This window comes from Phoca vitulina, unplaced genomic scaffold (assembly GCF_004348235.1).
Source record: "Phoca vitulina isolate PV1807 unplaced genomic scaffold, GSC_HSeal_1.0 scaffold5, whole genome shotgun sequence".
NCBI classification, from domain to species: Eukaryota; Metazoa; Chordata; class Mammalia; order Carnivora; family Phocidae; genus Phoca; species Phoca vitulina.
In genome coordinates, this window is record NW_022589708.1 from 66,227,903 (window position 1) to 66,252,773 (window position 24,871).

Sequence of the window (24,871 nt, forward strand, 5' to 3'; positions counted from 1 at the left end):
TCATGTGCTCTCTCTCTCTCTCATTCTGTCTCAAATAAATAAATAAAATCTTTAAAAAAAAAAAAAAAAAAAGCCTGCCCCTCAGGGTGTAGCATGATTAGCTAATAAGCCTTCTTCTCAGTTCCTGGGTCTGCTGCCTCTAGCTGCGCCCTGTGGGTGGTAGCTATTTAAGAACTCTTTCCCCATTGGTTACAGCGCTGTTAGACTCACAAGCGTAAGTGGCCAGAGTCAGGTGATAAACATTGTACCCTGGTAGCAGTTGCAAAAATTGGGATGCCAGACTGGGGCATAAGCTCCTTTCTGGGTGACACAGATTATCAAAATCCCATAACACCAGAAACATAAGCTCCTCTGGCGTTCAGAGCCAGGTGGTCAAGAGGTTTTCCCTGGGTGGCAGCCACAAAAAACAGGAACAATCTATATGTTGCCTACAAGAGACTAACTTTAGATGTAAGGACATGTGGAGAATAAAAGTGAAGGGATGGAAAAAGATATTTCATACCAAAAGAAAGGTGGAGTAGCTATACTCATGTGAGAAAAAAACACACTTTAAAACAAAGACTGTAATAAGAAACAAAGATGATAGTTACATTATGATAAAGGGGTCAATTGGACAAGAAGATACAACATTTGTAAATATTTATGCATCCAACATAGTAACATTTAAATACATAAAGCAAATACTAACAGACCTACAAGAGAAGTAGACAGAAAATTACTAAGGAAACATCAGCCTTAAATACTACATTAGACCAGATGAACTTAACAGATAATATATAGAACATTTCATCCAAAAACAACAAAATACACAGTCTTCTCAAGTGCACATGGAACATTCTCCAGAATACATGAGGCCACAAAACAAGTTTTAATAAATTTTAGAAAACTGAAATTGTATCATGCATCTTTTCTGACCACAGTGTTATGAAACTAAAAATCAGCCACACAAAGAAAACTAGAAAATTCACAAATATGTAGAGTTAAACAACATTCTACTGAACAACCAACTGGCCAAAGAAAAAATCAAAAGAGAAATCAAAAAATACCTTGAGACAAAAGAAAATGGAAATATAACAATATCAAAATTTGTGGGATGCAGCAAAAGCAAATCTAAGTGGGATGTTCATAACAATAAATGTCTACCTCAAGAAAGAAGAAAAGTCTCAAATAAACAATCTAACTTTACACCTCAAGGTGTTAAAAAAAAAAAGGTGGAGAAAAAGAAGAATAAATGAAGCCCAAAGTTAGCAGACAAAAAAGGAAATAATGAAGATTAGAGCAGAAATAAATCAAATAGAGACTAAAAAGACTATAGAGAAGATCATTGAAACTAAAAGCTGGTTCTTTGAAACGATAAAGAAATGGACAAACCTTCAGCTAGACTCATAAAGGAAAAAGAGAGAGTACTCAAATCAAATCACAAATGAAAGAGGAGCTCTTTCAACTGACATCACAAAAATACAAAGGATCATGGACTACTACAAATAATACACCAATGAATTAGACACAACCTGGAAGAAATGGACAAATTCCTAGAACATACAATCTACAGAGTCTGAAACACGAAGAAATGGAAAATCTGGATAGACTAATTACTAGTAAGGAGACTGAATCAGTAATCAAAATCTACCAACAAACAAAAGTCCAGGACCACATGGCTTCACCAAACATTAAAGGAAGAATTAGTACCAATCCTTCTCAAGCTCTTCCAAAATAAAGAGGGAGCTCTTCCAAACTCATTTTATTGAAGCCAGCATTACCCTGATACTAAAACCAGACAAGAAGGCCACAAGAGAAGATAATTACAGGCCAATATCTCTAATAAACATAGATGCAAAAATCCTCAAAAAAATATTAGCAAACTGAATTCAACAACACATTAAATGGATCATATACCATGATCAAGTGGGATTTATTCCAGGGAAAGAAAAATGGTTCCACACCTGCAAATCAGTTGATGTGATAAACCACATTAACAAAAAGGATAAAAATCGTATAATCATCTCAATAGATGCAGGGAAAGTATTTGACAAAATTTAACATCAATTTTTTTAATAGACTTAATGCTTTTATTTGAGAGACAGAAAGTGTGAGCACGAGCTGGGGGAAAAGGTAGAGGGAGAGGGAGAAGCAGGCTCCCAGCCCAGCAGGGAGCCCCACAGGGCTTGATCCCACTGGGATCACCACCTGAGCTGAAGGCAGATGCTTAACCACCTTAGCCACCCAGGCACCCCTTAACATCAATTTATTATAAAAACTCTCAACAAAGTGGGTATAGAGGCCTCAACATATTAAAGGCCATATATAATAATCCCATAGCTAACATCATCAATGGTGAAAAACTGAAAGCTTTTCCTCTAAGATCAGGAACAGGACAAGGATGCCCACTCTCGCCACTTTTATTCAACATGGTATTAGAAGTCCTAGGCAGAATAACTAGGCAAGAAAAAGAAATAAAAGGCACGTATATTGTAAAGGAAGAAGAAAAACAAACTATCTGCAGATGACATATTATATATAGAAAACCTTGAAGACTCCATCAAAAAAACTGTTAGAATAAACAAATTTGTTTAGCTGTGGATACAAAATCACTATCTAGAAAACTGTTGCATTCCTATACACTAATCATAAACAATCAGAAAGAGAATTTAAGAAAACAATCCCACTTACAACTACATCAAAATGAATAAAATACCTAAGAATAAATTTAACCAAGAAGGTAAAGAACTGTATATTGAGAACTGCAAAAGATTAATGGAAAATCACTGAAGAAACAAATAAATGGAAGATATTCCATGCTCAAAAACTGGAATAATCAATATTGTCAAAATGCCCATAGTATACAAAGCAAGCTACAGATTCAATGCAATCCTTATCAAAATTGCAATGGCATTTTCCACAGAAATAAATAATCTTAAAATTTGTCCAGAACCACAGAAGACCTTGAAGAACCATAGCAATGTTGAGAAAGAACAAAAAAGCTGGAGCTTCATGCTCCCTGATTTCAAACTATATTACAAAGCTACAGTAATCAAGCAGTATGGTATTGGCATCAAAACAGACACACTGATCAATGGAACAGATAATATATAGGCCAGTGCCTTCTGGGCCTTGGGCAGTCCAGGCCCCGGGGTGTCACAGTGAGACTGAGGGGATCTAGTCGTCTCTCTGCACCTCTCCACCAGTTGATCCCTGCTCTGCCCTCCCTGCCTTCAGCAGGGTCGGTGCTAGACGTGTCATTTGGAGCTGACTGGCTGGCCCAGAGAGCCCACAGAACCCGCTCGCCCACGAGGGCTCTGGAGGAGACCCAGCCATGGGCGAGCTTTGTGCCTCCCTCACCAGTGGCACCTGAGAGTCCAAAAATAAACCCATGCCAACATGGTCAATTTACAACAAAGGACTTAAAAATACACAATGGAGATAGGACAGTCCTTTCAATAAATGATGTTGGGAAAACTGGACAGTCACATGTAAAAGAATGAAACTTGACAACTATTTTATACCATACACAAACATTAACTCAAAATGGATTAAAAACTTGAATGTAAAATCTGAAACCATAAAACTCCTAGAAGAAAACATACATGGTAACCTCCCCATCATAGGTATTGACAATGATTTTTTAAATCTGATACCAAAAGCAAAAGCAACAAAGCAAAAATACACAAATAGGACTACATCAAATTAAATTGTTTCTACATTACAAAGGAAACCATCAACAAAAAGGCAGCCTACTAAATGGGAGAAAATATTTGTAAATTATATATCCAATAAGGGCCTAATACAAAAAATATATAAGGAACTCAATACAACTCAAAAGTAAAAAAAACCCCACTTTTAAATAAGACAGATGATATGAATAGACATTTTTCTGAAGATATAAAGATGGCCACCAAATATATATAAAAAATGGTCAACATCATTAATCATCAGGGAAATGAAAATCAAAACCACAATATCACTTCATACTTGTTAGAATGGCTATTATAAAGAAGACAAGAAATAATAAATGTTGGTAAAGATGTGAAGGGGAAAGAGCCCTTGTGCACTCTGGTGTGAATGGAAATTGCTACAGCCACTATGGAAAACAGCACAGAAGCTCCTCAAAAAATTAAAAATAGAACCACCATATGATCCAGCAATTCCACAAATTTATCTGAAGAAAACAAAAATACTAACTGGAAAAGATAAATGCAGCCCCACGTTCACTGCAGTATTATTTACAATAGGCAAGATATGGAGACAACTAAGGGTCCACCAATGGATGAATCGCTAAAGAAACTGTGGTAAATAAACAAAATGGAATATTATGCAGCCATTAAAAAGAATGAAATCTTGTCATTTGTGACACTATAGATAGACCTCAAGGGCATTAGGGTAAGTGAAATAAGTCAGACAGATAATTATCATATGATATCACTTATATGTGGAATCTTAAAAAAATCAAGCTCATAGATACAAAGAAGGAATAGATTGTGGTTGCTGGGGCAGGGGGGAGAAATGCATGAAGGGAGTCAAAGATAAAAAGAAAAGAAAAATATTTAACACATTGAAAATGGAAGTCTTGGTCATTCTATTCAACCTTACTTACCAGTATTGTTTGCTTTGATAAATAGCCATTTGACCTCAGAACTTCAGACAGAGAGCCAGGCATTATCTTTGAAAACTTGGCATACTCTATGCCCCACATCCAATCTATTACCATATACTTTCACTTTTACCTCCATGGTATGTCTAATTTATCTTCCCCTTCAATCTCCACTGCCACCACAGCTTGGTGTTAAGCAAAGCATCACTTACCTAGAGAGCAACAGCCTCCAATCGGTTTATCCAGATTCCCTCAATGCCCCCTTTAACCTATTCCTTCATTATACCTAAAATGCTCTTGTAAAATTGTAAGCAGATTATGATACTTATAGTAGACAAAATAATGAACACTCCCCTTAAAGATGTCCGTGTCCTAACTCTCATAACCTATGACTGTCACCTTACACAAGAAGGACATTAAATGAGAGAGCTTTGCAAAGGGAAGACTATCCTGGATTATCCAGGTGGGCTCAATCTAATCTCATGAGTTCACAGAGGAAGAAAACCTTTCCTAGCTGTGCTCAGAGGAGGATGTAACTACAGAAGAACAGACTGAAAGAAATACTGTTCCAGGTTTTAAAGATGGAGGAAGGAGGAAGAAAGCCAGGAGCCAAGGAATATAGGTGGTCTCCAGAAGCTGAAAAGGCAAGGAAAATGGGTTCTCCTCAACAGCCTCCAGAAAGACATACAGTGCTGAAGCCTTGATTTTAGCCTAGCCAAATCCCTATTAGACTTGTCATCTATAAAACCGTAAGGTAATATATTTGTGTTGTTTTAGGCTAGTAAGTCTGTGGTATTTTGTAATGTGGCAGCAATAGAACACTAATACAATACTCTTCTAATTATTTTAAAAACCCAATCCTTAGTTTTCAAACTCTACATGATTTGGTACCTGTCTACCTATCTGAACTCTTTAAATGTTTCTCTTTCCCTTCTTATCCATCTACGTATGTTCCCAAAATATGCCAAGAAATTTCTCTCAACAGTGACTACTATTTCAGGAATGTACTTCCACTGTCCCCAACATTTTTCTCAAACCCACTGAATTCATCTTTTTTTTTTTTTAAAGATTTTATTTATTTATTTGTCAGAGAGAGAGAGAGAGAGAGAGCGCGCAAGCAGGGGGAGCAGCAAGCAGAGGGAGAAGCAGGCTCTCCGCCAAGCAAGGAGACTCTATCCCAGGACTCTGGGATTATGACCTGAGCTGTAAGGCAGGCGCTTAATCGACTGAGCCACCCAGATGTCCCTGAATTCATCTTTTTGTTCCCTTAGTTTAAGTGTCTCTCCTATGAAAAGTCATCCCCAACCGCCAAATTAAATTAGGTTTCTTCTTTTGTAGTTTCTCATAATAGTCTGTAATTTTATTCTTAGAATGCAGCATAACTGGCAGTTTTATGTTTTAAGTGTGTGGTTTCCATAAATGTATCTACCTTGCTAGAATGTTAGTTTCCTAAGGACAGGGATGTTTTGTTCACTATTATATATCCCCAGCAACTAGGATGTAATAGGAAATCATTCATTTATTCAACAAATATATAATTAGGAATCATAAAGTAAATTGAAGGAAAGGTTAAATTGGAGGATGGAAGAAAAAGAAAGGAAGAGGAGAGGGAAGCTTTTGTTGGTACCTTTACTAATACTGAAAACAGACACTTATTTCAAAAAGTTGACGTTTTTAAGAGATAGTTGCTAGGAATACCTGGGCATGATTTTTACCTGTAAATAAATGTAATATATATTATGCAACATCATTATCCAATAAAAATTCTATAAATATTATGATGACAGTGTTTTAGAGTACTTATAAGAGAAATTATAATGCATCCACATACAGGATTACAATTGATACATTAAAAATGATTCCAACAGCAAGAGAAAATAACAAATCTGTAGTACTGAAAAGCTTTGTATTTGATATGAATGTAATAATTTACTTAATAAATATTAACTTTATTTCTAAACATACGATAAAAACCGAGTGGTAAAAATATATCTATATAAATTATTGGCATAACCTTGTTTCCTGAAGATACAATTCTAAAAGTAAAATTACTAGCTTAAGGGTTATAGTTTTATGCTATGTAACCTGCACATCTTTGCATTCTAACCCTTCAGAATTTTGTCCAATTTGCAAATTATGGTATATATATATATATATATACACACATATATATCTTTTTAAAGATTTATTTATTTGAGAGAGAGCAAACACACATGATTAGAGGGGAGGGGGATGGGCAGACAGAATCTCCAGCAGGGTAGTCTGATGTGGAGCTCCATCTCACGACCTTGAAATGATGACCTGAGCCAAAATCAAGAGTTGGATGCTTAACCGACTGAGCCACTCAGGATCAAGGTATATTTTTGCTGCAATATAAATTTGGTTATTAGATTTAAATGTATTTTCCTTATCTGTACTGTACATTGCTTTTCTTTTGTTAACTGTTTGATGCTTTCTACATGTTTCCCTTAGCATGATACGTTCTTTTAAATGATCTGTAAGAGCTCTTTATTCATTAAGGCTATTAACTTTTATCATATACATGTAAAAGTTCTCCTGTTTGCATTTGTTTTAAATTTTGTTGATATTTTCAGACATGGAGATATACAAAACTTCTATTTAGTCATACCTTTTACTTTAAACCTCAGCTTTTGATGTTATAGTTTAAAACACCTTTTTAATACAAATATTAACTTTAATTGTCTTGAATTATGATCAGTTTCACTTATACCTTTAAATTTAATGCATGTGAAGTATATCTGGCATAATATATGAGATAGGATATAAATTAATTTTTTCAAATGTTTGCCCATTTGGTAACCTTTACCATTTGCCAAATGATACTTCCTCTTCCCTTTGACTAGAAAAGTTGTATTTATAATATACTATATAACATATATAGTACTATATACTAATGTGTATGATACTATAGGTAATACATTTATACTATAAGAAACATTCATACAAATTCCAGCCTATTTATAGACCAATCATGCCATATGCCTATTCTTTTACCAGTACTACATTATCTTAACTTTTTATTTCCAGTGTTAATTCTTTTCCCTAATAATGAATTGTTAGAGGAAAACCAATATATTTATTTATAAGTTCACCTAAATATTTTTATTCTTATTAAACCTAAAGTGAAATAATTAATATAAAGCTTCTACAGCTTCTAGACCAAGTTATCAATAAAAGTTTCTTATCCCTGTTTTTAGCATGTTTGATAATGAAATACATTTTATGGCTAACATCAAGTTTTAAAAAAATTGTTTAGCTTTCTCACTGGCTTACTCATCTACTAACAAATATTTATTTAGTTCCAAGCATCATGCTGGGTGTCAGGGACTATGCCTTTGAAGTACATTCCAATAAACAACTAAACAAATAAATCGTGTAAATTCAAAAAAGGAAATGAAGAGGATGTAGTGGTAGAGAACAGGCTGGTCATGGGGAGGAAGCTACTCAGCTACAGCAGTCAGGGAAAGCCTCTGTGAGGTGGACGCCTTCAGGGAGACACCTGAAGGATGAAAATGCACCAGCCATGCAAAAAATAGGAAAGAGAGAGAACCTTGTTTCCTGAAGATACAATTCTAAACCAGAAACAAAATACAAAGATCAAGAGGCAGGATAGTGCTGGTGATTATTAAGGAAGAGAAAGACAGTTTTATTGTGGTAGCATAGTTAGCAAATGGAAGAATAATATGAGAAAAAGCTGGAAAGATAATCAGCAGTCAGATTATCCGAAGCCCATGTGATATTTTTACTCTACATGCTACCAGAAAATTTTAAGTAAAAAAAAAAAAAACACACATATATCATTTACATTTTAAAACAAATTGTAGCAAAACTGTAATAAATCGAATAAAGATGAGTAAAAAAAGAGGTAAAGAAACTACTTTGGAGGCAATTGTATAATCCAGGTAAATTAGAACTACAGTAGTGCGCCACTATAAAGTAAGACATTTTAATTTTGTCCCCTAAATCATAGGAAGCCTTTAGAAATTATTAGAAAGAAAAACTGCTTTATTATATTTGTTATATATTATAAAATATTTATTATATGAATGTATAATATTAAATATGTTTCATTACTTTATTATATACATTAGTGTTACTTTTTATTGTCATCAGTAACAGACTAATGACTAAAGAAAAGAAGTCCAAAGAAGAAACTAGGGCAATGCTCCAAAAAGGGTAAGACTTTGAACTGAGGGACTATCAAAGATAAAAAAAAAAAAAAAAAAAGAGGCCAGAGAGCTAGTTTGGCATTGTTGAAAAGGTTCAATAATGAGCTGAAAGAAGAAAGTGCAGTGTGAAGGAGTTGAAGAGTAGTCCAAATCAGTGCTTCTCAAACTATCAAACTCAAAGCGAAAATTTCCTTTTTTTTTTAACCATCACTGACTGACATTTTGAAAATGAATTAAAAATAATTTAAAAAATTAAGTACACAAAATAAAACCACAAATGTTTTTATTATTTGATTCTACAGACGAAAAATAAATTTCAGTTTAATCAGAACAAAGATAATATTGGGAAAAGAAAATAATTTTAAAACTGTTCATCATGCTGTTCACTGAAAGTGTGTTTATAGGTGACCAATATATACAAATGTTAGTATACTTGTGATTTTTTCCCATTACACATCATAAACAAAGTTTGAAACAGAAGAATGACTCCCTAAAAGAGACCCCTATATAAGTGTTTTATACAAACACTGGGAATATAAATATTTAAAGTTGATAATGTGACAATGAGAGCTTTTTGCTTGTTAATTTATCTAATCCAAGTTGAACAGGCAATAATGCCACTCATGGGAATAACATACAGCTAACCTGTAATAACTTTCGTTTTATTTTAATATCATGCAGAGTAGAGAAAGCAGTGTCACAGAGGTATGTTCATGGAACGAATATTCATTTTAAACTTTTATCCAAAATGAAACTAGAAAAACTGTATCTTCAAAATTTCCCTCAATGCTCACCAATGCCCCATTCCAATAACTTATCTTGTATTGTTATAATCAAATATAAATTATATTTCAATGAAAGCAATGAATTCCATTTCCATGAATCTCATGTATGAATCTTCTTCTGGTGGAAAATTAAACACAAAACATTCTATCAAATACATAAAATGTCAGGAGATAAATTTTCAAGGGTGAGCAAAATCAAAATCATCCTTAAAGATCAAGAGACTTTCTTGATAATTATATTAAATAATAATTATTAAGTAATGAAAAATGTCATAGAAATTGTATGCTTCCAAGATTCTTTTTGTCCTTTGATCTTTTCTGCTACTAAAAAACATGTTGCAATCATTCCCCATGTGTAAGTACTGAATTCATTAAAATATTTTACAGATCTGACAAAAAAGCAAGTTCTACTAGTCTTTAAAGAATGGAATCAAACTGGTTTCTTATTCTGTAAAACGCACCAAAAGTTGACTTTGTAGTTCCCACATCATCACAGGACTTGTCCTTTCAGTACCCACTGTACCACAGCATACCATAACAGTTATTTATGATCAGCTTCCATATTATCACATAGCAAAGAAAATAGCAAATTCACCACAACAGTCTTAAAGTAATTCAAAATTTTATTATGCCACCAAGAACACTGTGCAGTTGAGCTAATATTGTTTTCACAAGAAAATATCCTTGATAAAGAAGTGCATTGATATTCTGATATATGCTCCTGAATCTGGGTAACTATTCTAGAGTATTTTCCAGTCACTACAGCTAAGCCTTTGGAACACCTTCTACATGCACAAAAAAAAAAAAAAAAAAACCCTCCAGACTTTTAATCTAATCTAATTTAATCTAATTTTTCTTAGTTCACAGCTAGATGTTTATAAGCAATAAAGCTGAATTTTTCCTTTATTTCATCATGTTCAAAGGTTGCACATTTATTAAAAAAATCTGTGCATTCATCAAGTTGTAACAAAAAATACTTCACTGCTTTATTTGTTCTATAAGTTGGTCTTCTATATCATTAGCCAATATATAGAAAACACTGAACTATGGTATCATCTGGAGTGCAGGGTCCTCTTTAAACTCACTCAAGTTACTGGAGGAATTCAGTTCTTTGTTGTTGTCGGCTAAGTCTCCCACTTACTTGCTGACTGTCAGCTAGGTTGTGCTCTCAAGCTCCTACAAGGTGATCTCAGGTCTTTGAACTGCAGTCACCTTCATCTCAGCAATAAAGGACTTCCTTCAAGTCAAATCACTTTCACACTCTCAGTCTCTCTGACTTCCTTTTCTGTAACCAGCCAGAGAAAACGCTCTGCCTTTACGGTCTCATGTAATTAGGTCAGGACTATATGGATAATCACTTCCTCTTAAAAGCAACTGTGCTATGTAATACAACATAGTCACAGGAGCAAAATCCATCATATTCACTGTCTCAGGAATCATGCAGGGTGTGTACATGGGAAAATCTTGGGTGGAATGGGTACAGAGAACAGAATTCGGCCTACTACAATCCTTTGTTCTGCAGAGAGTAATCCCATGTCAACCCTACCCAGAAACATCATATCAGCTATTTTATTTTTTATCTCTAAAACTCCAACTGGTTCTTTTTAAAAAATCTTCCATTTTTTTTCTCATTACATTCACTATTTCTTTTAGATTGAAAAACATTTTGAACATACTTATAATATCTGTTTGAATGTTCTTATCTGGTAATTCTGCCATCACTGTCCTTCCTGAATCAGTTTCTCTTGAATGATTTTTCCCCCCTTATATAGCACATTTTCCTGCTTCTTTACATGTTTAATAATTTTTTATTGAATGCTTAACATTGAATTTTATGTTGTTTGGTGAAAAATTTTTTTGTATTCCTTTAAACAGAGGTAGAACTTTAACAGAAAGTTAAGTAACTTTTAGATCAATTTGATGTTTTCAAGGCTTGTTTTTAAGTTTTTTTTCTTGTGAGTCTAGAGGAGCCTTCATTTTAGGGCTACTTTAGTCTCCTACTAAGGTGTGGCTCTTCTGCAATCTCTAGTGAATGCCACCACTGTGAATATTCTTATATATATAATTAAGTATCCATAATTTGCAGATGATACTTAAAGAAATGTAATGAAATACAAATATAAAAACTGTATTTTACTCTCAATAGCCAAATAAAAATACAACATATCATATCTCCATGAAACCTGAGGTGTATACTTGTCTATAAACAATTACATTATGGATATTTATTTTATAACAATTAATGAAATACGAATACCCAAACAGGTCAGGAGATGAGGTCAATATTACCTTTGTAAAATGAGTGGGCAAAGCTCTGCTCAGGAATTAACTTGGCAAGGAATCCATGGTTCAAACTTGGATGAGGGATAGATGGTATGACCACAACTGTAGAGAAAATCATGGAATCAAATTTGAGCCAGCATGTAGCAACCTGCAACATGGTCCACTGGAGATCCATGACAACTCTATATTACTGCAACATGCAAACAGTACTAGCAATAAAGACTGCATCTCTGGGGGAAGGAAAGAGGTTATGTATTAAGAGAAAGGAGATATCATACACTTGTTAAGTAAAGTAATTTTAGCAACATACAGAAAGACATACACATACAAAATCAGAACTGGAAGGCTGACTAAAGTATTGCTTGTTTTATACATATAAAGCTGATATGAATGCATTAAAAATGAAGCAAAAGTTGATTAACATAATAAGAGTCTTAATGTTTTAAATGGTCAAAAGACATAAACTGGAATGAAAGGATAATGTTTAATTTGATGAATAAAGTTAAAAGTATACTATAATGAAATAATATCATGTTTATGTGTTCAAAGTAAATGTAGCATGCAACAATAAAGTATTATAGCTAAAACACAATCGTATTTCCACAAAAGCAAGGTAAAGGAGATATGATATGCTCAGGGAAAACAAGATGCAGAGATTTGACCACTAATTTCTACTCACTTTTTAAAATATCCATTTTATTTATATATCATATGCATTTATTTAGGAAAGACAATTTCAACTACAAATTAATCTAATGGTACATGAAATAACCACTAGATTACCAAGGATACATTGCAAACAACCAAGAAACAATTTTGATATAAACACATGGCAGGAAATGCAACTGATAGAAGGCACTCCATGATATTAAAATATTAGTTGCCAGAAAATGTGTTTATCATTTTCAAGCAGAGTAGGCAAAGCTGATAATGCAAGAACTCCCACAACATGAGCATCTTCTCTAAATAAGAGAGATAATATGATCCAAGATGGTTCACTGTCGTCTGTAAATCTTTGATTTTAATTGAAGCAACTTTGGTATAAAGTTTAAAATGTATGTTGGCTTATTATGAATCTCTGACAGAATATTTAGATACTTAAATAATTATACACTGCAAAAGAAACACAGAGAGTGAGAGCGAGAGAGAAAATAAGCAAGCAAGAAAGAAGTTATCTTTGAACTTGGCTATAAAGATTTATATTTTGGCTTATTCTTGGTCTTGAATTTATAAGAATCTACTTTCATGTTCATAAAAGTTAAAAAGTAATACATTTAAAATATATCAGTTATTTGCATATTAAATAGTAAATGATTTATATTAACATATGGAAAACATTAAACCCAAACTGCACTGATAAAATGAGAATATAGCAAATATCATGGAAATTTACACATTTTTATGGAATTAAAGAGTATTAAATTGGCATTTATATACCAACTACTTATAAATATTTAAGATGATAATGAATAGGACTAGTTTAAAACTGGATGGGATGTAAAAAGGAAATAAAAAGGAGATAAATGATGACAAAAATTCAAATAATTAAAAAAAATAGTACCTGTACTTGTTGGCGAATTTATTTCTTGTCTGATGTTTCTACCTGGTTGGCTTCCAGTTCTTGCAGTCTCTCGCTGGGGTTCTAATATGTCACGATACTTGGAAACCATCAGAACCGAAATGAAGTAAACAACAGCTAGAGCTAAGAACTGTGCCTGCTTGCTATCATCCTGTGTAAAATGAAAAGGCAGTTCTGACATTCAAATTTTTGAAGTTATCAGAGTATAAGAAACTACTATTTCATTTTCTTTATGGAGGCAAAATATGACATTTAACTTTTATTAAAACTTCTAAGTATACATTGTTATTTAATTAGTATCATTTAAGTATAAATACAAAACTCCAGAAATGTATCATGAGTTATAGGTTGAAATTTAATTTCAAAAAATGAGAATGTTAAAATTTTGCATTCATGCCACAAAATTTTATTCTTTGTCCTCTTCACCATTACTATCCATTACTTCCATAACTACGGAATATGTCTATTTATAAAATATACAGAAAGCATAAGGATGAAAGAATATCTGAATAAAAATCAATAGTTCCAAATGCTATATAATTTTTAAAAAATAGAATAAAATTATAATTGAGATACATGTACAATTCTAACACATTACTACCTTAAGAGACTATATGACTACAAAATAGGGGAAACATAAACAATGGGGGAACAGAAAATTGAACTTTATACAAACTCAATATGAGCTAGAAGTATGATATAGCAGCTTAAGAAAAGTCAATGCAACCTCTGACTGCATAAATAAATAAAAATAAGTAACAGTCCCACTATTCCACCCTGGAAAAATGACCTCTAAAACACTGCCAATATTTGAGGCTCTGAACTTCAAAAGCTCAATGACAAAAATGGAAGTTTTCCCAGTGCAACAAATTGGTAAAAGGTATGAAAACAATTGGTGAAGTTAGGATACAGAGAGAATAGTTTCAAAAAAGCAGACCGCAGGGGCACCTGGGTGGCTCAGTTGGTTGAGCATCAGACTATTAATTTCAGCTCAGTCATGGTCTCAGGGTCGCAGGCTCCACCCTCATAGGGCAGTCTGCTTGAGATTCTCTCTGTCCCTCTTCCTTTGCCCCGCCCACGCCCTTTCTCTCTCTCTCTCTCTTTCTCTAATAAATAAGTAAATCTTAAAAAAAAGCAGAATGCAGTCTAGTAGAAAAGATAACTCTGTAAGTATGCTTTGTAAAATATAAAGAGCTGCATGTAACCTTGAAAGCCTAGATAAACTATATTATAGGGAAAAACTGATAAGGAGGCAAACTTATAATCTCTAATACCACTTTCAAATTAGCCTGTATCGAAGGAATCAAATGTAAATGGTTATAAAGCCCTTTTCTAAGCTAGGTAAAGGTGACACTTCAAACCAAAACTGCAAGTAATTACTGTGGCCCACAGATAATAGGTAAAAAAATGTATGATATGAATGAGGAAAGCAGACATGCATTAAAGTCTAGCAACTCCATTCAAGGCACTTTTTATTTTTACTTCATTTAAGCAAAATGCAAACAAGATTCAGAATGTATGTGCATTTGTCAGAAAAGAAAGCAAACAAGAAATATTTACTAATAATTTAATACTATGAAATGGGATTAGTACAGCTAATACAGAAAACTACCAAAACAGATTAAATTTGTTCTGAAATATTATAAACTTAGTATCTCATACTCTGAGGGTGACAGGCAGCTTTCCTAGAGATACAGTTTCTTAAAAGTGTTGGAAATGCATACTCTGTGCATTATAATGTTGATGGAATAAATATATAGAGAAGGGACAAAATCAAATACTTAAATAGTTATTATAAAGGAAAATGAAGTGCAATCCTATCAACAAAGATACTGACCAGGAATGAATTCAAACACAGCTCAAGCTGTGATAGACTGTGATATTCTACAACATTTACATTTCCACCACTGGAAACTCAGCGCCAGGTAATTAAAAAGCATGTGTGGAATGAATGCATGTTAACTACAAAAGTTGCAGAGTTGCAAACAACAGATATTGTGAAGTGTCCTAGCCAAGCTAACGTCTCCCATATATATGGCATGAAAACAGTTGCCTTTTCTTTTCAAATCCAGATCTGCAAACCAATTGTGCTGCTTATTCCCAGAGAGTTCTATCTTTAAAAATGAAGCACAACATCTGGAGAACAAGTAAATTTTTATACAAATTAATTGTCTTGCCTACATATTTTATTATTATGAAGACATAAACTCTTATGTTTCCCCCATCTGCTTAAGAAATGGGTCCCTCCACTATTCAATCTTGAATCAGTAATATAATTAACTCTGAAATCCTTTAAAAATTTTAATGCTTCAACCAGGATGTTAAAAACCTTCTATTATCAACTTTTAAGGATTAAAATTACTTCAGTTTATATAATTTTGTATATAAAGGACCTAGTATAGAAGAATACTGAATTTGTTTTCAACTTTTAGTTTATTGGGAACACTGAAAACAGTGTTGATTTTTAAAGTCTAATTTTATTTCTTACCACATAGCAAATTTTGTCACACAAGGCTTTTGCCTAGATTTAAACAGTTCATGTGAGTTTAAACCAGCAATGTCCTCATAAGAGAAAAAAAGCAAGAGCAAGATACATTTATTGCATATTGTATATATATATGTATACAATGTACATATAGTTTTCCTTAAAAACCTAATTTTTGATCTCCTTTGTTTGTGAAATTAAGGCAATTAAAAATGACTACTGATTCACAAAAATTTCAAAAGTCAAGTATAATTCTTAGCATGATATCTACAATTGATTCTAAAATGTATCAACTGTCAAACACTTCCAACAGGTGATGGGAGGAATGCACTTGTTGTTAAGAGCACCAAGTGGTGTACAGAAGTGTTGAATCACTATATTGTACACCTGAAACTAATTATTACACTGTATGTTAACTAACTGGAATTTAAATAAAAACTTAAAAATAAATAAATAAATAAATATAAAATAAAAGTGAAAACAGTATCTTAGAATCTATGAAATATGCTAATGAAAAAGAGAATACTTTGGAGAGGTCTACCTTAAGGTTCTCACCACCTCATACTATCTGGGGGATCTTAAAATTTCTGAGTCTTCAATTTCTCTTAACCCTTAAATGGAAGCTTATGATAATACATATTAAGTGTCTGAAACACATTATAAACTCAACAAACACAAGTTGTATTACCTTAATGATGTTTGGAAGGTACATCTGGGAATACTTAATTCCCATCCTTCGGGAAGAAAGCTAGGCACCACTGCTGGGTTATCCAACATATTTAACATCTAGGAGTCTTAGAAAAAATTATCATAATCTACCATAATAACCTAATGCAGAATTTACTAACAATGTAAACATAATGTCACACTTAACATAAACCTCTTCTATGTTAGATCTGAGTGTGCCTCTTGGAGATGAGGATATGCTCCATGTTTTAAACATTTTTCATTTGAAAAACAGTCTTTCCATAGCAGATTTTTTCAGGATGAGTAATTCTAACTTCTAAATGATGAACCTGTTAGTGATTTTTTTTTCCACATCTGGATTAGAGTCCAGATTATTATAAGACTCTTACATCATGATTTTTATACTATCATGCATTTTATCTCCATTTTTTAAAAAACTTTTATTATTCATTAATTACAAAAGAAATATGGGTTTATTACAGAACATTTGAAAACACAAAAAAGTATAAAAGACTAAAGTATAAAATAAAAACTGTTTACCTAGAGATAATCATTAATAGCCCTTGGTATATTTTTCTAGTCTTTTTTTTAAAGGTACACATGTACGTGTACATATGCTCAACATAAAAATGTAATATTTGTGTAATATAAGTACTTTTGTATACTGCTGCTTTCCCTTAAAATATATAATGACCATTTTTCTATGTCACAAAATTTCCCTCAAAAATACGATTTTAATGGCTGCATAGTGTCCCACTGAATGAATATACTATAATCTATTAAGCTGAAACTCTACTGTTAGGTATTTGTAACATTGCCAATTTTCCTGTAGGCATCTTTGATGAGCACATGAAGTCAGATAACTTCTGGGTAGAACCACTGGGTCACAGGGCGTCGATATTTGTAAGAGTTTTAACACATAATGCAAAAGAACTATTCAGGAAGTTTATCCAATTTAAACGTCTACCAGTGATATATAACAGAGCATGTTTCAATGCACCCTTGCAATGCTGGGTATTATTTAAAATTTTTATTTATCTAATACTAAAAATATCTCACTTATTTTAATTTGCATTCCTTTGACTACTGGTAATACTGACTTCATCATGTATTTGTTACCTTATCTTTTATATTTAATGTCCACCATCTAATTTTCTGTTGCTATGTTTGTAATTTTTCTAGTAATTTATAAGAACTGATACATATTAAAGAGAGTGACAATTTTTCTGTTGCAGATTCCTACCATGCAGTATTATGCTGTGTGACTTAACATACGTTTTAACCACTTTCTAAAGTACAAAGTACTCATCCAATTTATTGTTAAATATAAATTTAAAATACAGACTTTCTTACTCTTCATCTCAGAGTCCTGAGTTCAAGCCCCACACTGGGTGTGGAGCCTACTTAAAATAAATAAATAAATAAATTTTCTTCTGTGTTTCATAAATCATCAATTAAAATAAGAAAAACAGACTCCAAAGTGGCTGGAAAACAATAACTATGTTAAGGAGTAATGTCAATATTGAATCTGCTGTAAAATACTATATATGTTTCTACGTGATTTGTGAAAAGGCCAATCTTATCTTTACTTGAATAAGTGGGGTGTTCCAAGAAACCATCTCCATAAGCTATCTTTTCCTTAAGCTCTACAAAGCTACTTTTGTAACTCAACTTCTCATAAATACCTATCATTTTTAAAACGCAGATCTTCTTTCAAAAGTAATTGCTGCCCCTCAAAAAAGTAATTGCCAGTAACACCTTAGTGAATTAATTCCTTTTATCCATAGTACAAGGAACGTTGATAATAACAACATAGTACCTAGAAATGGAGCAAGGAATACAAAAGAGAAAAGTAGGTGATTCAACACAAAGTGAATCATAATTTTTCAAGGTTATCCCCAGTCTTACTATACACACAAACTAAATCAAAATTTTACATCACCTAAAAAAATGACGTATCAATAAACTTTCAGAGAAAGCAAAGGCTCAATCATTCTGTAATCAGAAGTATGTCCTAAACCTACAATTCCTGACATTAGGACATTTAGTTGTACTTGCAGCTTTCTTATAAAATTTAAATTTTTTTACACAAATGATAGTGGAAGATTTTTTTTCCGGGGAAATCAAGCAGGTATATAACTTACCACATCCCGAAAGACGACAGCACGAAGGCGATTAATATCAACATCCTGAAGAAGTCTATCAGGATCTTTAATAGGAGAAAGGTTACCTGGAACACTTTCTAATGGAGTCTTAAAAAAGAAAGAGAATTGTTAAAGAGAAAATAGCATAATACAGAGACTAATATAGGAGAGTAATTTCTAGTATCTTTAGGCATTACCTCCCCATCACTGAGTAACATTTATTGACAATAGCACTCTATGACAAGACACTTCTGTTCTCCTCTCTGCTGTTGTCAGTTTCACCTACTCATAGTGTTCTTGTTCTTCACAGTGTTCTTGTTCAGCACAGCTACCACAATAGACTCAGAAAAGTAGTAAGACTGACGTGGAAAAGAGACTGATCTTGGACTTCAGAGGATTTGAGCTCAAACTCTGCTGTGTAACCTTGGACTTGTTACTAAAATTTTCTGAGCCTCACTTTCCCAATCTCTACTTAATAAATCTCTTTGAGTCATTGGGTTCATTTATCCATCACGCTTTTATAACATACGAGATTACTATATTACATTGCATGAGATTTTATATGTATAAATATGTTATGACCTACAAAAACCTAAAAAAGGTAAACAAAAAAAATTCAGTCATAGCCTTAATATTAAAGCTGAAAGACATTAAAGATCATAACGACCAAAAATCCTTTTTAAAGTTGAAGATACAAAACCTCACAAATTTTAAGTTAATGTCTCACATAGCAAACTAGTCTGAGAACAAGGTTCCTTGAAATTCAGTCTAGTACTTTATCACTTATACAACATTTTAAGAATTGTGTGGATTAATTAGATCATATACATAGAGTACCAAATACAATTCCTGCAAATAGAATAACTTGTTACTCTAATTAAAAATAAACAGACTTCCTTCTAATCTTCTATACACTTCAATTATGATATTTCACTCTTAAATTAAGATGTTCGATTCCTCTGCAGCACAGGATAGTGAAAAGAATATGGCTTAGTTATTTGGTTTCCATTATAATTCCACGACTTACCAGGATATGACCTTAGGTGAGATATTAGCCTCTCTGGACCTCAGCTATATCATCTAAATAATAAGCTAATAATATTTATCACAGGATGATTAAAGAAAATAACACATTGTTTACAGCAGAGATAAAAAGGACACAATTTACAGCATAGATGAAGAAATTTATAAATATTTTAACTTACATATATCATTTTATATTTTATAAAGTATTTCTATATCCACAATTGAATTTGATCTTTATAAAGACTTTTTTATGGGTAAAGCTCCTTTTTACAAAGTATAGAAAGTGAGGTCCAATGAAGATGTATGACTCAGGCAAATCTACACAGATTAGTATTCATCAAAATTATCTATGGTTCACTTACTAAAATCACATAAAAAAATGCATAAACACAAGGAGGAAAAAAACCCCTCCCTCGCCAGGTCCACTGACTCGCTTTCTTAAAATGTGTTTTCTTACCAAGTCCACTTTTCCCCTAATATTTCTGCATCTATAGCTTATTAACCATTTTTCATTGCCAAGGTTCTTACTAAAGAGACAGTGCCTAGCTCAACTAAATTACTACAAAATTCCTTCACATTGGACTTTTCTCTCCATGTTCTGCAATCAGAGTAATAGTTGGTTTGACAGTCTTGAAAAGTTCCTTATTATCTAGTGAATTCGTTACAGACACTTTAAGATCAAAGCTCTCAAAAATACTAATTTATTTATTCATTTCATGAGTATATAGACCTGCTAGAGAGAGGAAGGGAATTTCTATTAATTGAAAGTTCACTGTGTGTCAGGAATTAACTAAGAACTTTAATTACTGCTTTTCATTTAGTTCATAGAAACACCTTGTAAATTAAGATTTGTATCTATTTTAAAGCCTGGAAAACTGAGGCACAGGAGACTAAGTAATTTGTCTTGGGTCCCAAAACTAGTTACGGGGTAGAGCCAGCATACAAACTCAGACCTGTTTGATTCTGGAGTTACTGCTCTTTGGACAGAGTACTGCCAGTGTTATATATACATGCTCTGCAATTACAAAGATGGGTAAGATATGTACGTACTTCCAAGTAACTTACAGTCTACTACGCCTACACAAATAACATGAGGCATTCTTGCTGATGTGTTCATATTTAATTTTCTAAGCAATGGAGAACACTTTGGAGACTTGTTAGCAATAAAACATGGTCTGATTATTATAGGAATGTTTTCTGACAGAATTGAAAAAGAGGCTACAATATATATTAAATATATGGTTGTTCTGTTTGAAAGTTACAGAAGTTTGAAGCCATAGAACTACTTAAATGAATTAAACTTCTATTTCATGTCTTCACTTACTGAGCAGAAAAAAGGTTTGTCAATATCAAACATCCAGTTACAAGTGTAGTGTGTGATATGAGACATACAGGGGTTTATGAAAATATCAAATAGAGGAAACTACCCTAGACTGGGGTGGCAGTAAGGGTATCTGAAAACATTTTCCCCAAAGAGTAGCACTTAAGCTGAAGCCAAGAGTCGAATGGATTTTAACTGGATGAAAAGTTAAGGATGGACCCTTCAAGCAAAGGGAACCTATGAAAAAGTCTGAAGACAAAAAAAAAAAAAAAAAGATTCTCTGATGAACTAAAGTCTATCATGTGACTAAAATGGCAAAAGCAAGGGGGTAAGAGGATAAAGCTGCTGTTGGAGAAGTAAGCCAGGGTCAGTCATGCAGGACCATAAAAATTATGTTAATAAATCTTTGATGTGATGCAAAGGGTCAGTTTAACATGTGATAAAGAGCTAATTTAAAATGAGAATTACTGGTATATTCCAAAATACACTATTCATTCATTTCCTGGGCATTCAATAATATTATGAGAGTATCTATCACCAAAAACATATCCACTTAAAAAGTATAATTCATATATTGAGCTCTGTGAAAATATTTAACTATGAAAAATAGTAATAACTAAGAACTTTCAGAGCAATGTGTACTGATATCCTTACAAAAATCCTATGAAGTAGAATTATTAGTACCTTCATTTAATAAACAAAGAATGCAAGTCTCAGGTTAAATAATCTTGGTAATACAATTATGAAGAAAAGCCAGCACCGAAGAAGCCTACAGCGGTCTGATTACCAAATCCTTTCTCTTTCTTTACACAATACCATGTTACTTTTTTCTCAGACTTAAAAAAACAAATTTTAAGGTACATTATATTTAACATAGAAAATGTTTAATTACCTTTGAAGATGCTGTGGCGGTCACACTTTGGGGAGCTTCCTGAGGTTTACTGCTGCCATGGGAAGATTTGCTCCCCCTGTCTCTCTGTCTCTGCCGACATTCTAAACAGTTTCTCACAGCAACACAACAAACTATTTAAAAACCAAAAGCATATTATTAATATAAGTTCTTGACTCTGATATGTTGAAAAGAGTTGCTAGCTTTTTTTTTCTTTCCCTTTTCTCCATTCATTATTCCTAAAACCAACTAGAACAAATATTTTTAAAAATTATGAAATACAGTAATGAAAAGTACATATAAAACATGTGTAGTTAAAAAATAAAAACAACACACCCATATACTACCAATCAGCTGCAGGAACAGAATATTACTGAAGCTCCCAATATATCCCTTCCTAATATATCCCTCCTCCATCGTTTAAAATCCTGAATTTCACAGATCAATAAAAACTTTTTGAAACTTCATATTCACATTTGATAAGCTGTTCTGATTGACAAGACTTCTTCAGTAACATGACTACTTGGTGACTAACTGAGCACAGCTCCCCATTTCAGGAAGTGACAGAGCACCGCAGTGCAGACAGTCTCACGAGTCCCAACACCCACCTTTCTGTGTGGTGGGAAAGTCTACAGCCCTGTCAATAAGCATTCCACACGTACAAGCTTTTCACTTATTTACTTATTTTAAAAAGTCATATAGTAATAAACAGTACAGGTTCTGGAATCTGACCACCTGAATTTTACTCCTGGCTCTGCCCCGTATGAACTATGTGATCTTGGGCCAGCGGCTTAAACTCTGTGTGCCTCAGTTTCCTCATAAGTAAAATGAATATAAACATAGTAACCTCCTTACAGGACTGCTGAGGGTTAATTGCATTAATATATCTATAAAGTGCTTAGAACAGTAGACAGCACATATTGATATATAATTGCTTTGTTATTATTCACTTATAAAACTTTCCTGTAGATGACAAAAAAACAAATTGGCTAGGAAATACTGGGATAAAAATGAAATTAGCAGTATAACTTTGAAATATATTCAGAAATAAAAGCTCAGAATAACCAAATAAATGCTGGTTTTAAGATACTGAGGTATTTAAAAAAATTTCTCCGTCCCAGAGTTAACTCTGTCAGCTATTGTTAATTATCAATGGATATGTCCATAGCGGCCACAGTAAATTATGCCACACCTGTTGGTTGTCAGAGAGATCTCAATGTGGTCAATCTCTCCATTAGAATGATTATGAAATGATTCCACTTAACCTGCCCATCTTTAAGAAATACAAAAGGAAAAAAGTAGGTTTCATTCCATCATTCTTAAAGCAAGTTATTATTCCTACCTTGGATCAGAACAATTTATCCCCTGAAACTATACACGTGTAGATTTTTATGTAATTTTTAAAATTATGGTTAAAAAGAGTACACGTCAGAAACTTCTTCCTATGTAATGCCTTACTTTCTTGTGTCCTACTCATGCTCTAAGGCAAGTATAAAAACGATTGCTTGCTGGTCCCTTGTAAAGTCTAAGTAGTATAAATAAATTTCCCCTTTAAGAAAGGTAGGATATGTAAGAATGGATGTAAAGAGATGGACTAAATTTACTAAGAGTTTTCAATGCTAACTTTTCTTTGCAACACAGGGTCGTAAATGAACAGTACAGTAAAGTAACGTTTGTTAGTGTTAACTGCTTACTCTGAGAAACAGTGACATTGGAATAGTCAGTTTTATCCTTTGGCACTCTGTGTATAAAAACTATGTCACTGGTCTTCCAACATATTTGTGGGTCAGGACAACTATCTTCTATATTAGTTTACCAAAACAGGAGTCCTAAGGGGATTTACATTAAAATCATGTCAATGAAAAATGTTACAGTCCTATTGATTTTGAAATAATTCAAAATATATTTGACTTCATTTCAAATTATAATCCATTAAAGATGATCAATTTCATGAAATCTCCAATGTGATGATACCACAATTTTTTTTAATTTAGTAATTCTCAAGAATTACAATGTAATCTCTATACAACATAATCATTAACTTGTATCATCAATACTTTATGTACCACAGAGCATCAAAAAACTAAACTGTAGGTAATTATTTAACATGCACCGTTATTCTTAACAGACTTACCTAACCTTAGGCACTGTCTCATTAAACCTCCAGAAGACATGTTTTTTTCAGCTTCAATCTCACTAAAATTTAGAGAGCTGGCAAATACAAGTACATCAACCATAGCCATCAATCGGCTGAGGAAAGTTACTGCTGTCTCAGCTGACATGCCTTGTGTCACTTCAATATTTTCCAATTCCGTCTTTAAAAAAGTAGAAGATTTAAGTCTTGTTTAAAATTTGGAAATATAATACATATACATACATGCTACAGGTAAACAGTAGTTCAGCATATCTAGTATATTTTCTAAACAAAATAAATTATAAATTATAAACTGATTCCACATATCAAAAGAATGGTTGTTAAATTCAATTAGTTTACCTATGAATTATCCTTGAATAAAGGAAAAGTCCATTTTTAAAATGAAGGATAAATTTAAATGTCTCACTTACAAAACTATATTCCAAACTTAAGATCATTTCATAAAGATATTTAGGAATAATTACACATCTATATTTTACTACTTTTGTCTTATTTTATTAATAAAGATATAAAATAGATACTTTCCTAAAATCTTCACTCTCATTTATTAAAAGATATGCTTTAACTTCTCTTTAGTATAAATGCATGATGAGTAATAGTAAAGATATATGGCACTTCCAATCGGCATCAAAATGAGACAACTGTTAAATGAGAACACATAATAATTTCTTACCCATTTCAGAATAAACTAAGTCACTAGGTATCTCATACATACAATAAAAATCTAGGGTAAAAATAA

The 24,871-nt window shown here is 32.8% G+C and overlaps 1 protein-coding gene across 11 annotated transcripts in view; it reads right to left on the reverse strand.

The window, feature by feature from the left end:
* The window catches only part of NBEA (neurobeachin), a 696,015-nt gene that overhangs the window by 426,751 nt on the left and 244,393 nt on the right, over positions 1–24,871 (reverse strand). For 9 of the 11 annotated variants that reach the window (XM_032403205.1, XM_032403204.1, XM_032403196.1 and 6 more), the window contains 5 exons: positions 24,112–24,292; positions 21,981–22,111; positions 18,742–18,849; positions 13,408–13,576; positions 11,853–11,948 (listed from right to left, as the gene is read on the reverse strand). In XM_032403205.1, coding sequence (XP_032259096.1) covers positions 11,853–11,948; positions 13,408–13,576; positions 18,742–18,849; positions 21,981–22,111; positions 24,112–24,292 — 685 coding nt within the window. The remainder of the gene's footprint in view (positions 1–11,852; positions 11,949–13,407; positions 13,577–18,741; positions 18,850–21,980; positions 22,112–24,111; positions 24,293–24,871) is intronic. The other 2 variants (XM_032403202.1, XM_032403201.1) reach the window with 1 other exon arrangement.